General features: G+C 39.5%; 1 protein-coding gene across 9 annotated transcripts in view; it reads right to left on the bottom strand.

Moving 5' to 3' along the window:
* The window catches only part of col16a1 (collagen, type XVI, alpha 1), a 70569-nt gene that overhangs the window by 9731 nt on the left and 44340 nt on the right, over positions 1-16498 (bottom strand). For 5 of the 9 annotated variants that reach the window (XM_042435343.1, XM_042435345.1, XM_042435350.1 and 2 more), the window contains 28 exons: positions 16218-16340; positions 16077-16130; positions 15923-15964; positions 14204-14239; positions 14068-14121; positions 13879-13947; positions 13704-13757; positions 13207-13233; positions 12221-12277; positions 11943-11987; positions 11705-11776; positions 10782-10835; positions 8054-8098; positions 7786-7905; positions 7492-7533; positions 6515-6586; positions 6362-6406; positions 5620-5664; positions 3091-3144; positions 2945-2998; positions 2759-2812; positions 2611-2655; positions 2450-2503; positions 2309-2344; positions 2160-2222; positions 1983-2054; positions 1733-1786; positions 918-962 (listed from right to left, as the gene is read on the bottom strand). In XM_042435343.1, coding sequence (XP_042291277.1) covers positions 918-962; positions 1733-1786; positions 1983-2054; positions 2160-2222; positions 2309-2344; positions 2450-2503; positions 2611-2655; positions 2759-2812; positions 2945-2998; positions 3091-3144; positions 5620-5664; positions 6362-6406; positions 6515-6586; positions 7492-7533; positions 7786-7905; positions 8054-8098; positions 10782-10835; positions 11705-11776; positions 11943-11987; positions 12221-12277; positions 13207-13233; positions 13704-13757; positions 13879-13947; positions 14068-14121; positions 14204-14239; positions 15923-15964; positions 16077-16130; positions 16218-16340 — 1587 coding nt within the window. The remainder of the gene's footprint in view (positions 1-917; positions 963-1732; positions 1787-1982; positions 2055-2159; positions 2223-2308; positions 2345-2449; positions 2504-2610; positions 2656-2758; positions 2813-2944; positions 2999-3090; positions 3145-5619; positions 5665-6361; positions 6407-6514; positions 6587-7491; positions 7534-7785; positions 7906-8053; positions 8099-10781; positions 10836-11704; positions 11777-11942; positions 11988-12220; positions 12278-13206; positions 13234-13703; positions 13758-13878; positions 13948-14067; positions 14122-14203; positions 14240-15922; positions 15965-16076; positions 16131-16217; positions 16341-16498) is intronic. The other 4 variants (XM_042435346.1, XM_042435347.1, XM_042435348.1 and 1 more) reach the window with 4 other exon arrangements.

The raw sequence follows: 16498 nt of genomic DNA, 5'->3' as shown, positions 1-16498 counted from the left end.
CTGTACAGTATGTGAAAAAATAATGCTGGTGTGAATGTTTAAAGGAACAAAAGATGTTATTTACATTCATCTCATCATGATTTGATTATTTAACAAGACTTGCACTGTTTCCCAATTCCACACTACATACTAAATTTATACAAAATATACTGCACTAATCTTCATAGAATACTGTTTGCAATTAGTATGCAAGAAATCAATATACAACTGTACATAGTTTTATACTTGCAGGAAATAATGTAATACATACAAAGGCAATCAAACTGTGACTTCCACAAAAAATGTAATAGTTATTTCTTTGTTTTCAGAGGTGTTCCTGGAGATGTTTTACCACCATCCACTATAACATTCAATTTTGTCAAGCTGTGGGTAGCTTCTCTGTTTGAGAGAATAGTGTCCATCAACAGTATGTTTAAAAATCAAGGGCTATTTAGTATGCATACCAACTCTTTTGAGTGTACTTAATTTAAGAGTCTACTGGCTCTATGGGGCTGTACTTGACGTCAGCATGATAACATGTTCACAATGACAATGTTAACATTGTGATGTTTAGCAGGTGTAATGTTTATCCTGTTCACCATCTTAGATGGTGATGTTAGCATGTTAGTATGCTAACATTTGCTAATTGGCACTTAATAAAAATGTCAGTAGTTTCAAAGGTAGGTATTATTTGTCAAATAGTAGTAGTATAGAAGGCTGTAGTACACATGGCCAAAGCCATGCAGCCAGCATGACTAAAAATCTTGGTACATAAAACTGAAGACACAGGTTGAGACCACGCGGCAACCTCCAGGGCTGAAAAATGAAGCCAATGTGGAAGTGCCAAAAACTGCAGTTCCTTGAATGGCCACTTGAGGCTGGCTCCAAAAGCAAGTCAATCCCCATAGACCCACATGTTAAAATGCCATGATACTCACTGGGATTCCTCGTGGTCCTGCTGGGCCTGGTAGGCCTGACTCTCCCTGGCAAAGAAAGAGACAGTCAATGTCAAAGGTCAACTACTGTATGCATGCCACAGTCAGTTCTCCCAAGAAAAACAACCCTATAGGTCATAAATTCAGATGACAAAAACAACTTATAATTACATTTGAGTGGCAGACGCCATCTAGCAGCCATAGTAATTATGACCTGGGAAAGTGACGCAGTTCAGATGATGTTTATATAAGGTGGTCCTTATTTCAAGGAGGTAGGTTGGATGGATGGCTAGATAGTTAGTTAGATGGTAAGTTGCAAAAAGTGGACTTAACTGCTGGAGACCACTGTTCCCATTTCCAAACCTGTTTGCTTCCCATTTCAAACCGCGAGTGTCATGTTTTCCACCGCAACACTTATTTAAAAACTGTAACGTGGTGTGACGAAGCTTGCCTAACTTTAAGGAAGTAGTAACCATGTTTGAGGTGATCATTTTAACCCAAACCATGATCTTTTCCTAACCCAAACCAAGTGGTTTTTGTGTCTAAACCTAACCAGACCTTTACCACAGCATTGTCACACCATAAAACATAATAATTTTTTAACAGAAATTTGTAACAGTTTTGGAAAGCTGCATATTATGCTCCTATGGGTCATTCTGGAGTGCTGGTACTAATAACCTATGTGGTCATTTACTTTGGAGGGCTTTTGGAGGGCATGCAACTATAGTATGACTAAAGTGCGTGTTTGGCTCTTTTGTGTGTATGGGCATGCCTATGTGGGCACCCCATGTGTGATAAATATTGTATCTGTAACTTACCCGCAGTCCTGGTTTCCCATCTTTTCCATCCATTCCTTCAATGCCAGGGGGGCCCTTTCATTGCAAATACAGACAGGGGGTGCAGTTGAGGACTCAGAGTGGAATACAGTTCACAGATGCAGTACCAGGCAAAGTTTGGACACCCCTTCCCATTCACTTAAATGAGAAAGTCTGTCTAAACTTTTGACTGGTACTATATGTTGGAATGGATCAAAATTAGATAATATACAGTGATATCAAATGCATGTACCATCAGCCCTGGGGGGCCAGGTGAGCCTGGGGCTCCAGTTGGTCCCTGAGAGCCTTGAGTGCCACCGCTGCCCTAAGAGAGAGAAAAACTAGGTAATTATCACTCACTTTTGTGACTACAAATGATAATGTTGGATGCAACAGAAATCTGAAACAGCTGAATGTGATTGGTGCTCACCCTTTCACCCTTGAGCCCAGGAAGTCCTTCCCTTCCAGTTTTGCCAGAGGAACCTGGTGGACCCTAAAAACACACACAGTAACATACAAAGTCAGCGGAATTATTCCAAAAGCAACAATTTGCAAGAGAGGAGCAAATCATTTACATACTGGTGGTCCGGGAAAACCTGGTTGCCCTTGGAAACCCTTGAAAGAAAATAGAAACATATGACTACATTTAATGCCACAACAATTTGATTTTAATGGTAGCACTGTTCTGTTATGTGTGTGTACACTATTCACTGTACATACCTGATCTCCTTTGGGTCCAACAGGTCCTCCTGGTCCTGTGTCTCCTTTAATACCCTGCAGACACAGAAATGGTGAAACAAATCTCAATTATTACATTTTGTAATGATAAATGAAAGACCTAGTCTCTAAATATTGAGTCAAATGTATAATGAAACACTGACCGGTGTGCCAGGCTGTCCTTGGTATCCAGGGGTACCAGGAGAGCCCTAGAGCAGAGAAGGAAATTTTAGCCAATAATACCCAACACGGGCTATGGACACATTGTGTATTAAAGATATATATTGTGTATTAAACAGTGTAGTGGCTTACTGATTCTCCTTTCTGACCACTGCTGCCTAGGCTCCCACGTTCGCCTTTCAGTCCCTGACAAATACAAATGGGCAGTTAATCAATGTCAGGTCACATATCAATGTAACCACCTATCCATCCATTAAAGCTGTCAGATTGTTGTCAATCTCATAGGTCTGTTATAATGAGGCGGTGAGAGTAACTTACAGGCAGTCCAGGCGGTCCCATGGTTCCTGGATACCCCGCTGTCCCCGGCGGGCCCTGAGGTAAAGATCATACAATCAATCAAACAGGGAAACCAATTATTTTTCTACATGTTATAATTTCAGGGAAATTGATTGGCAGACACCTACCTGTTCGCCCTTCATTCCCGCGAGTCCAGGTGACCCACGCTCACCTTGCTGACCCTGAGTATGACAGGAGTGAAGGATGATTAGAAAATGAAGGAGAGGATGTAATATGTATGTCTAGAAGAGAGACTCCCCCTGGTAAAAATGGACCAAGGACAAGGCAAGTCAATATCAAAGAGAGGAAACAGCTAACTGGCTTGTACTGTCTACCTTTGGGACTGCCTTCACATTTCATATCGTCCTCTGCTCTACACCTCTATGAAGCTTTAGATTTAGGTCTGCAATGGTAATGTTCATAGGCTATACATTGCAGCTCTCAGAAAATCAGTTGCAGCTTCCCCCTTTTGTATTTCCTCTTCTCTTTTCCACAGCAGATTCAGGTACAAATGTTTAACAAAGTTGCAAACTTCATTAAGTAATTTGTCTTTTTAAAACTCTGCTCTTTAATCAATCAAACAAAAAAACAAACCTAGAAAATGAGCATTATAACACGTTACTAAGCAACAGAACAATGTAATCACATAACCACCTGACTTCTCTTGTGTTACAGAATGATTCCATAATCTATTGACAACCTATCTTTCCTCGTCTATTAATTGGATACTGAATGTTGTTTTGACAAAAATATTAATATGCTTGTGAGAGTGTGGTCTGTTGCCTAGCAACAGCTGCTGTAAACGGAAGACGGATGAAGGTGAGAAATTTTTTAAAAAGTGACTGAATATGCTGTATGATGTCAGAGGAAAATGGATGCTTTTAAAAGCGGACATACTCTCATTACATATAAAATTATGGGAACTGCTGGTGAAAATGAGCTGTTTAGTTAACTGTTTATTAATGTCCATTGTCCCTTTTGAATAAAACAGTAAAAATGTACCTCATAAATATAAGAATATCACTAAGAGATACACAATTCAGTAGTGTGCTTGCTGTTATTAGAGAGTGATTACTGAGGGTTGTAATCTAGAGAAAGTAATTACTAATTGATCATACAGAGGAGAAACTAATTAGTAGCTGATTAGTGTGAGTAACTTCCTTAACACTGAATATGAGTAATATATTCAGCAGCTTCTCTCCTTCTCTCTCACAAACAGTACAAACCAACAGACCACTGCACACAGCAGAGGCTAACACCTGCTATAAAGTGCTACTATGCTGCTAATGGATTCCATGCGGTGCTCACGCAGCTCATCCATTTAGCATCTCTATTCTACTAAAACAATAAATCTGTATGAGGAGGAAGAGGGGAGGGCTCTGTCTGCACAGCAGCCCCACTCTCCATCACTAAGACGGGGGAATAATTGAACAACTGGAGAAAGAGACAACCAAATCGTTCCCTCATCTGAAATAACTTTCATTGAAGAGCTGTGGAGAGAGGCAGGGGGATGGCGAGATGGCAAAGGTGGCATAATCAAGGGCTGCTTGATTTAAAAGTGAGATGATCCATATTTGAAATGAAAAGGCGAAAACAAAGGTAGATATTTAAAGCAGAGAGAAAGTACATTTACTCAAGTATTGCACTCAAAAGTCCAAATTTGAGGTTCTTGTACTTGAAATTGTATTTCCATTTAATGCTGCTTTATACTTCAGAGAAAATATTAGATAGCAATAGTTACTGATTCTAGATCAACATTTCACATTTAAAAAACATATTATAAACTTTTAAACCAGTGGTCCCCAGCCTTATGGATTGTTACTTTCCTACAAAAAAGCAGTGTCTAGTTGGGGCCTGTTGTCATGTTTCAGATGTCAGATATTCCCAGAAAAACAAAGATTAGAGAAAAATGCATACAAATTTGTCCAGCAGAAATGAGATTTTTTCTTATTTCCCCATCAATCATCTCATGACTCCCCATATTTATCTTGTTGGAACCTCTGAACTAAACTACTTAACTGTGTATAAATTAGATATTACTAGCTCCAAATCCACCATATTGATGCAACAGCGTTAACAATCTAATAATGTCATATATGATAACATATCAGTTACACTGTCCATTTATTTTTTTTAGAAACATTGCTTCTAATTTGATACTTTGAGCACATTTAAATGCTTAAAATGAGTTTTAATTGTGGTGTAGTATTTACTTTTTTTTTTTTTATATTATGTATTAAATAAAGGATCTCAGTTGTACTTTCACCACTGATCAAAAGAGAGTAAAAAAAGAAAGTGAAAATAAACTTGTTCATAGGGCTGGGTAATATGGAAAAAATCAAATATCATGATCATTTCGACCAAATAGCTCAATATCAATATTACGACAATATTGTAGGGATGACTATTGGTGCTTTCACAAAATATTTACACATGAGATTTTTGATAAATAATCATCAGTAATGGGTAAAGGCAAATAATAGAACAGTTAGAACAGTCTGGTAAGTTCAGAAAATTACATCAATTTACTGTAATGCAGCCTTTAAAACCAGAAAAAGACAACACTTAAGCCATATTACGATATTACTCATATCACGACATTGATATAATATCGATATAATGCCAAGCCCTAACTCAGAAGTGCGAATAAAACTTACAGGTAAGCCAGATGGGCCTTGAGGACCTGGGAAACCAGGAGGTCCCTGTGGAGAGATGATGAAAAGAACAATTTGAAACAGCCGAGACAAGACAAACTAACAGATAAAAACTAAAATCAATTTACACCTCTGGTTAAACAGGTTTGAACTTGTTCCTGGCAATTAAGTGGATATTGTACTAAGCACCGCAAGACTCCTCATATGTCTTTCTGTACTGTAAATCAGTATTTAAAAGTTTGGTATGTTAGGCAACATTGTTCAACATTTCCATTGAGACCAGTAGAGGGCTCTGTGAACCCATGGAAAGTGGCAAAATTACAAACTCCTCTCAAGTCACTTGAAATCTAAAGCTTTGAGAGGCAAAAACCCAGTGGTGCTGTCCTACAATCTTAAAACATTGAATCTCTTTCCTCACAAAAGTGATGAAAAACTATTGTAAGGCAGTGACTACAATGAATTTTATAGCTTTCAAACTTTTATAGTTTTGGCAGATGACTGACTCTTCAGAGCAGTAAGTTGGAAGAAAGTTGGAAAAAAGATGTCAACTGAAGTACAGGAAAAGTTTCTTGTTACTACTGTAACAGTCAAAAATCTACCTAACAGTAGATTAGGATTTCAGAGCAAGAGTCCACTGTTACAGCTCTCTACTCTAGCCTGGTTTATCTACTGTAAATAAGCTTTAAAGGAGTTAAGTTGAGCTGAAATTGTTGAAGAAAGGAAGATATTTCCTGTGAAACCTCACCATGTTTCCTGGTGGTCCAATGTGGCCTCTCTCTCCTGGTGTACCCTGTAGTACAAATAAAGAAAGAAAGGTGATCCTAAAGTCTGTGTAGCTGTCTAAATATACACTCTCATAACAGATACACAGTTTGTACACGAGGACACACAGACTTACTGCTTCTCCCTTTGTTCCTGGTGATCCATGAATTCCTGGAACTCCAGGTGTTCCTACGCAGGATCGGTCTACCTATAAAGCAAAGAAATAAGATTCTAGGAGATGTGCACACACTTCTCTGTGCTTATGCGTGTCTATCTATTAGGGATGTCAGCAGTTGACCATTAATTGGTTAACCACCGAGAATATTTTTGACCCATTACGCATGTCGGTCTATAGGTTATTTGCATACACACTCCGCTAACGGCTTGACAATTACGTCTTCACAACATCAGATATTCTTTTTGAATAGATAAACTACTGATGTTAAACTGACTCCTACACATAGTGTTGCATTATGGGTTGTTTGTAGCCTTAATGTTGCTAGGCTAGCGAGTGTCTTAAAGTCTGTTTATAGCAAGTGCGTTAGAGTCAGTCAGCACTAAAAGTGTTTGGTAAGTCCAGATTAACCAGGAGTTTCTGAAGGCTCGTGTAACATGTTTTTAGTCTGTTAAGTTATTTAAGTTGCCTTATATTAGGGCCGGGTGGGTGGGTGGGTGGGGTGATGATGCGCGCTGGTCCGAGGGAGACCGATATGCTGCCAATCAACGTGTTAGATGATAAGGGATTGAAAGAGTTAGTTCAGTACCTCAAGTACGAGTACGTTATGCCATCGAGAGCTACTGTGACTAAACGCATTGAAAAGCATTTTGAGGAGAAGGATGAGCTAAAAGTCAAGCTAGCCAGGGCAGACAAGCTAGCCCTGACCAGCGACTGTTGGGCAGCTCTCACAAATGAAAGCTACATCACAACTTTTCTTGAAAATTAACTGTAGTTACCTTAAGTAGTTACCTTTTTACCTTCTTAAAAATTAACCGTAGTTACCGGTTAATGGGTGTTCCTCTGTCCGAAGCAAAATTACCCGAAACTGACATCCCTACTATGTAAATATAAGTTTGTGTATATGTCCTTGGAATATGCCAATGATCTCAACTGACCACTGCTTGTGTCGCCTCTTCCCTCTGCAGTCTCTCGAAACACTGCAAGCATACAACAGAATAAGCTGTCAGAGTAATGCTTTACTGCTGGCACATTATATTAGACTGATAGCTATTCCCATCAAGCCATGTGAACTCAAATAAAATACAAAATGAGGGATTGTCATTTTGTATTAATCAAAGCAGAGCAACAAATACAGGGGTTGTACTATTAGTGGCGTTTCATATGATTCTGAAACTGGAGAATCATTTGGGGAAGCTGAAGATGTCACACCAGTCAACCCAGCGTCTCACCCTGTCACAGCCTTCCACGGGGGTTACACCAGGCTTGCCCTGGTCTCCTTTTTCTCCCTTGGCACCAACTGTGCCTGGCACCCCTGGCAACCCATGGGAACAACCCCCAACACAGGCCTCCTGCGTTGTAGAACACACACACATAGAAACAAGCATGCACAAGCGCACTGATCAACTGTTTTCATGCCAAAATAATGCCAAAACAAAAAAAAAAAAAACGTCAAAAATGCCATATCCCCAAAATTAATCTTTTTACTGCTGAACTTACATCATCATCTCCTCCATTGGAGTCTTGCTGCAGTCCGATAGGGTTCTACAAATTGGGCAAGGACACAGAACTTAAATCAATATTAATTTAAGTACTTTATAGCATTAAAGATAATAATTCAGAAAAACTCAAATGATCAGAATCAACTCCTTTTCTCCACATTGAACAAAATAAAAGTTTCCCAACGTTTTTCACAGAATACAGTTATATGGGTTGGAGTGAATTATGTTTTCTTTGACAACTTCACAAATGCACAATGACATCACACCTATGCTTTTTTGTAACTTATTGTGTAACAGTTTGTTGCTTTTGACTCAACTCGAAGAAGATACTACCAGGGTCCCAGTTCAGTAGAACATACTAATAACTCTAACCAGGTTTGAATAGTGCATTCACATGGGATAAGAGGCAAAATTAAATACATTGAAAGACATCAATAAGCACAATAAATTAGCTCAAATTTTTAAATGTGATGTTGATTGACACTATTGTTTCCCCACACAATGTACAGGTGTATTGATGATGAAATGGAGGAGCTACTCAGAGCTGGAAAAACTGAAAATGTATTCAGCGCATCTTGGAAAACAAAAAAGGTGTTAATTCTTTGGAATTACATTTCGTTTTCTCTTTAGAAAAATAATGAATTTGAAGTTGGCAATAGGTTTCAAAGTTGCAGTTTAACTGACACTTGTCTAGTATTTTCTGTAGAAGTTTAACTTAATTTACACATTGATACAAGGGTCTATACTTATTACACCCTCACAAAACATACAAACTCAAAACTATTAATTACACAGCAGTGCCAGAGAGCTTTGGTGTCAAATATTTAACTCATGTTAACAAAAGATTCTGAATTGATTTATGGCCCCCCAAAATCAATAGCTTTTATGAACACTACAGCATCAACAATCCACTGATGACACCACATGTTAATAGTTGATTGTTATAAGGTAGACAGTAACAAATATGAATTTGATAAATAAAACAAAAACAGATAAACGCTGGAAAGGCAACAAAACATCAGTGCTCATTTCTACTAATGGTCATGTAACTGTAACTCAGTTCTGTCGAGAGCTCAAGTCTGCATCAGAAAAATTCAAAGGGTAGAGTTTAAAATTCAGAGAGTAAAATGTTGCAACAAGGAAGAAGGACAGACACATAACTGGCTCTGCCCACACAAACTATACATACAGAAATGCGCAAACACACATACTTGATGTGAAAGTATACATGAAAAAACAGACACAAATGCCACAATGGAATAATACTGTCTATTTATAGTAAGTCCACAAGCCCACTTACGTCACATTTACTGTGAAAGGTGATCTGCTCCCTGTCAAAGCAGGGGGACCTTTTTTACTGACAGAGTTTGTAAATGGCACCTGGCCTGGTTTCAAAGTCATTACAAACCCATGTGGCATTGTTCAAACCGAAGCCATTAGCTAGAAAGGCTATTTTATGCTGTATGCTAATGACCGTTATAAGGTCTGCAACAAGGCCTTGTGCATTAACAGACTTGCTCAAAAGAAGGTTCACTATAATTATGTGTCACTGCAGTATTCACTTCTGCTAAACAATAAAGGGATCTGCAAATTGCAAACTTTGTGATTTCTCTGAGGAACATTCTGTTATGTTTCAAGGGTGCTAACTTTTCTAATGTAGTCAAAGTCCTTATAAAAGAAAAGAGTATTTAGCAATAGGTCAAAGCTTACAACTCATATTTCAGTCAATTTAATTGCTCATCTGCATTTTAGTTTACAGATCATGGCTGTTTGTATGTGTAACACTCTCTTAAAGAACAGAAGTTTTTCTCAACATGTGATCCAAAACTGTCCTTCTTTTCCACAGAGGAATCAGGGAGGTCCTCCTCCATTAAACTTAATTATTCCTGTGTTGAAGGTGAAGCTCCCCTTGAGTGCTGGCTAAAGATCAGAATTGATGTTCCCTTAATGAAATTAAGCCATCAGCAGACTTGAAAGAAACAAAACTGAAGCCATATACACTAAGATTTCACAGATAACTTCACTACACTCTAACTCATTTCTCCACTTTGATATTGTCCTTGCACTTGCTAAACTTGCTTTGTCAACAGGAAGCAGGGTTATAACCATACCTGCGGTACAATGGGCTAAAATTCTGAATAAGTACACTGTATAAACCTTATATCCACTCCTGCAGTTATCCATGAATATATATAAACTAAACCAAACTTGCTCTTCCCTTGGTCGGACATCAGCAGCACCCTTTAACTGAACTAAAGCGGCCTTTGTGCTGAAATTGTATGATTTGATGGCGGTTATTCTCACATTACAGCACAATATGGCGACATACTGTACATAAACCTTTTAAATCAGTCTACAATAAAATTACAATTTTAGAAAATTATACACACAACTATAAAGAATATTAATTAATTTATATAAATAATAATAATAAAATGGAACATTACTAAAAATCTACGGAGAACTACATAGAATTTTTGCCCTTAAATAAACATCATGCAAAGCATAATAAATTGTGAGTTTGAAATACTAACTTGTGCTCTTAAATCAAACAAAGCACACATGGAGGTGCACATGTTCTCACAGGACCTTCTATTTTAAAATAAATACCAGTTCCTGGTACATGCATGCTTAGGTGTGCTTTTGCATCATTTGTGCGAAAGCCCCAGATCTCGAATCAGTAGATAAAAACCGCCTCTCCTCCTTTTGTCTCTAATTTTACTTACGATGTATCCAGGCAAACCCGGTTTCCCCGGTATCCCGTCGTTTCCAGGGATACCCTGAAAGAAGGAACTGAGGTTGAACTGATTTGTTGCTAATCGAGGGCTAGCCACTCCCATCTCCACCAGTGGTCAAGGCAGAGTCAAAGGGTTAGGATCAAAATGATCAAACTTGTTCCCTCTCTTTTCCTATTATGAAACTTTGAAACTAAGATTTATAAAAATTAAAAATTAAAAATATTTTTTTTAAAAACCTGTGTTTTACTCAAAATCAGTTTGAATTTAATAATCTAATTATAAAATACAGTATTTGCATTTAGTACTACTTTAACTTCAGTGAATATTACAAGAGCACCCTTGTGGACATCCTGCATCACCACTTTTGATGTCCTTCTTACACCTTTGACTCTTGGAACACAGAGTAACACTTTATTTAAAGGTCTGCTTAAATCAAAAACCTTAGAGTCTCATCAATCAAACTAGGACTTAAAACTGAGAAGTAAGCAATGTGTTGTTTCTTTAACTTTTATATTTTGAAGAAGACCTTCAAATAACTGTTCATGTCTTAATGGACATTTTCCAAAGCTTGCTCAGTTGCTCCCCACATAGGTTAAAGCATGAAGCACCAGACGGGTTAGTGCATTTCACTTTGATCATCATCACTTGATCATGACTTTCTTAGCCTATTTTGATCCAAGCTATTGCACGCATTCAGTATTCAAAGTCGCTCCCTTTCCTACATGCATATTATGAACTTTTTCACCCATCAAGTTGCAAAGCATGTCAAAGCCTTACTGAAGTATTCAAACTGCCCAAGCTGAAAGCCCCCATCCTGAGTAGCTTTTCGTTCAATTCAGGTGAATAGAGCAGCTGCTGAATTGAACTTAAGAAAGACCCCTCTTCACCATCCTACTGCCCCTTTCTCTTACCTGTGGTCCTTGGATTCCATTTACTCCCCGAGGCCCAGGTGGACCAGGGGGGCCAGGAGGTCCCGGGGGCCCCTGCAACAAACAAAGACACAGCCACAGATGACATCACACATTCATAGTCAAATACAAATGAAGAGTACTGTTATTTTCTGAACAAATTTCACAAAGTAACAGCAGAGACAACGCTTTCAAACAAAGCCCAAGTTATCAAACAGGACTGCTGGCTGGCAGATCAAACCTGAGGCCCAGGCTCCCATGTGTTTATTGGAGTTCCTGGAGCTCCCTGGAAGGCAAGAGTAGTCACAATCAGAGAGGCACCGGTGCTTGCACAGACAGGATATACAGAAATTGCACCGTGTGTTAAATTGTATTGAATGTACGTTTTTTGTGTGTTTAAAAAAAATCAATGTGTATTAAGACTGCTGCTGTGAGGTAAAATTAAATTAATTGTATATCTTCATGTGTTTATTCCAGTGTGTGTGTGTGTGTGTGCGTTTTCTGCAACCATGTACTCACAGGTCCGCCTACCCCCATGTGCCCCGGCGTTATGCAGTTGCACTCTCCAGGTTCACCCTAAAATATACAGGAGAAAAAAAAAAGTTCCATAAAAAAGCTTAAGTGAAACTCTTTGCGTAGTTTTCAACACAGGCTGCAAAACTGAGTCCTCATTCAAGAATAAAACCACTCTAGTTATTATAAGAAAGTCAGAGCAGTCAGTTTTGCTTAATCCTGAAGTCTTGTACATCAAAAATCGCAGCAAGAGATGAAATACTTCCAAGATTTTTTAAGATTCTTCATCACATGAAATTGTCGCTTAAAACTTTGTGTAGTGCAAGGATATAATGAATGACGAAAAAGGTGTAATTCACCAAATCCCTTTAACAGGAGGAGCCATCATGATATCTCTATTTACACATCTGCACTCACTATTTTCCTTTAACATTCAAGCCAGGTTTTTACAGTACATATGACTCTAAGATCTCAGACCTTGTATAAATATACTAAATAAAAACCCTGACGACTCTATAAATGTTACCTCTCTTGCTCATTCTCTCTTAGTTTGCTTGACTTTTTTCTCTTTTTGTAAACTTTATTTTTCCAGTAAGCTCAGCCCTAATGAAGCCTCCTGTCCCACATCTTACGCCCCTTCCGACCCTTAAGCACTGCCTCCACCGCTTCTTCATCTCTCCCACCCTCTCAGTGACAGTCTGGACTGGTGGCTCTGATGAATACGGTAATTAATAGTCTCACACACGCTCTCTCTTAAGGCCCTGAAACTCCTCTTGTCTGCCAGCAACAGTACACTTGTCACCTCCTTTGCTACTCTATCTGTGCCCCACGGCTGGTGTGTGTGTGTGGATGCGAGCGCAAATGTGCGTGTCTGTGTGTGTGTTAAGGGAGTAGGGTGGTTGTTGAACCATCTCTTGCGATTACCATCTGTTCCACCCCCTTATATTCAAACCCCTCCAGATCCCTTCATCCAAACAAAACGGTAGACTTACCTTGTCCCCTTTAGCTCCATCAAGTCCCTGCAAGAGAAGGAGACAGTGCAAATGCGCGCACACACACACACACGCACACACACACACACACACACACACACACACACACACACACACACACACACACACACACACACACACACACACACACACACACACACACACACATAGTTACTTTTGCTTTGTTGTTCCAGAAAAAAGCTCATGGGGCAGTGAGCTGAGCGCAGATCAGGGGACAGAGGATGAGATGGGAGCAGACATTGCCTCTGTTATGGATCGAGGCAGACATCCTTGGTTAAAAATGATGCCTAAATCAAGGACAATTCCTAAAGAAGCTCAAAGAAAATTGAAACTCTGAACAGACACTAACACAGAGGCAACAACTCAAGTTTGTGGCTTAAATTTCTCTTACATCTCTGCAAATTGCTGATGAATATGCATGAAAACATGCAAATACAACTACAAGCTTTAGACAATAGAGGAACAAGACAACTCACAGGTCTGCCGTCGGCTCCTGGCAATCCTTTAGAGCCAGGGGCTCCATCTTTGCCCTGTGGGTGAAAAAGAAAACAGAAAAGAATAGTGTTTGACAATATAAAGGTACATGCAGTGCATAAAAAGACATGACATTATGCCCATGTGCACTTGCAAAAAGATGCATTTATGTCCTACCGGGGGCCCTGTAATTCCAATGCCCATTGGCCCCTGTGGTCCTGGAAGTCCAACATCTCCTATTGTGCCCTGTGAACAGAAAACACCCACAGTGTAAGGCTCACAGTTTCATTATTTCAAACAGAATGGGATTCATTTGACTGCATATTGCAACAATAAGCTGGCTCCCATCACTCTATTTTATACTACCTTTTCCCCTGCAGGTCCAACAGGGCCAGGCAATCCTCTGGTTCCAGGAGGTCCCTGTACAAAGCACACATATTTGACCAAACTACAAATATATAGTGTAGAAAAGCAGGACTTTGGAAATATAACAGAGACTTACTACAGGTCCTGGAAGCCCTCTTGGTCCCTCTTCACCCTGTGACATAAATAGACAGAACAGACAGAAAAATGACGGAAAAAATGAAGGAGTGGCTTTCCTGTGTCAGTAAAGAATCACGTGAAGATTCCACAATGAATCAGAGGATTCAAGAGTAAATGTCCCTGGATCATTTTTCAATTGTTATTTACAACCTCATGATTGTATTATTATTAGATCTGAGATATCATAGCAGGATGTGGTGTTCATTAATGAGATCACAGCACGACTGTGTCTATCTAGAAGCTGTGTATAGTTTGTGTGTGACAGAGCTGCATCAGCTGTTGGCATAAAACCTATTTATTATGCCAGATACTGTTGTTTTTGGCTGGACTGCGACAGCAGGGGCCAGCCCTATAACCACGATTGCCCGTGACTGACTGCCTGACTGACTGATGGTGGAGACACACAGACTGCAGCAAGGTCGCATCTGGACACACTGGACCACTAAACACTCAAGCTGATGGTGACGTGGTGGTTGATGTACTGGGTTGAGTGGTGCTTGGTTTTGGGTCGTCTATTTTCAACATGGCGGCCGAGTCACAAACTTTCTCATATCACAGCTAAACAGTACACTAAAATATGTCTCTGAAAAAATTTGAGGCAAGAAATGGGCAATTCAGTAACAGAATCTTGATTGATATTTGATCAGCACTGCTTAGTTTGACAGTTTGATTTGAGTTTTGTGGGCCAGGCGTATTGCACTGGACGGACTCATGTACATAAAGTTGAGGTTGAGTCATGATTATGCAAATTCAGATATGGTTATTGGTCCATCAACACGCTGTACTGTATCCATCATGCACTGTATGGCTGAATCTTGTCCCAGATCCGTCAACTTGACATCTGGCAGTGGATCCAGTGTGTCTGTACCTTGAGTGAGTCGCTGAGTGATGAAGTTACACCATTGGTCAGCTGAATGCCACCACTTTGTGTATCCGTTTCAAACCTTGTGTACCTCGTTTCAAATTAAAGTTCCAGTGAAACGGACATTAGAGCGTCTTCAGCTTCTGTACTGTGACCTATTTCCCAGTGAAACAGAATATTTGCGTGGTGTACAGTTACAAGAGGGATTTAAATCAAATCCTTTGTATTTGATTGGACCACTACAAAGTGGGTGGGGCTTAGCACGTTAAGTGTGATATGCAGCTGCAGAAAGAAACAGAGCTACAGAGGACTGTTGGCTCAGTAGGACAAAGGAGAGATGAATCAATTAAACCTCAACCACATTGTTTTGGAAAGTTTTTGCCCACTGATATCGACACATACATCTCTTACTATCTCTCTCCATATTGTTATGTTAGCTACTACACCCCCACATGTCGGTCAAGTGTATTTTTATATGATGGGTGCGGTTAGCTAGTCGCCCAAAGTCACATTTGATTGGATGAATTTTTGTAAACGCCACTGAGTTCAAGATGAATCACTGAACATTTGAAACCGTTTTACAGGAAAGGAAATACAAGGATTTTAAAGTAAAAATACTCAAAAATGTACATATAACTGGCATATCATAAGAGATAACTGAACAATTAACACAGGAAGACAAGATTAAAAGTGGGAAAATGTATTTTTCATTTCACTGGGTCTTTCAAAGTCCTCTAGCATTTCATACACAGTCCGGCCATTTACTAGGTTTTGAAGGGTTTGACCTAGTCTTGTTTCAAGACACATCAGCCTTACTTGTGGTCCTGGAAGGCCAACTCCTGCAACTCCAGATTCTCCCTGTAGGGGGTACAGGACAATACAGATTAGAATATGTCAGTGATGCATGAATGGACACAATCCCATGTATTTATAAACATCATGATACACCGACATAAATGGATATTCATACCTTGCCTCCTTTGGGACCAGGAGGTCCCTGCACACCTGGTAAGCCTGGTTTTCCCTGAAAAGAAAACATCAACAGCAAATTATTACAGTACAGAGAGCTGGATGCAAATAAATAAATACATAAACAAACAAATTCACTCACATTCTTTCCAGGCTTCCCTTCTCCTGAGGGACCAGGGTCTCCTCTCTCTCCTTTGGGTCCTGGCACAGCTACACCATCACCCACTGCAGTGCCCAGAGATGGACAGCTGGTACAAGCATCACCCTGGCAAAACACAACAAATCAAAACCTTCATCCAGGAACCTTGAGAAATAAACAAACTTCAGTTAAAAAATGATAGCACCTAATCTGTGTGTATTTGTAAACACCAGAAACCACTGGAAATCATCATTGGTCCAAAGGTGTGACCACTGGTATCAAAG

The sequence above is a fragment of the Thunnus maccoyii genome, chromosome 15 (genome assembly GCF_910596095.1).
Source record: "Thunnus maccoyii chromosome 15, fThuMac1.1, whole genome shotgun sequence".
NCBI classification, from domain to species: Eukaryota; Metazoa; Chordata; class Actinopteri; order Scombriformes; family Scombridae; genus Thunnus; species Thunnus maccoyii.
Note: the sequence above shows the minus strand (reverse complement) of the source record. Positions and strands in the feature narration are given on the sequence as shown.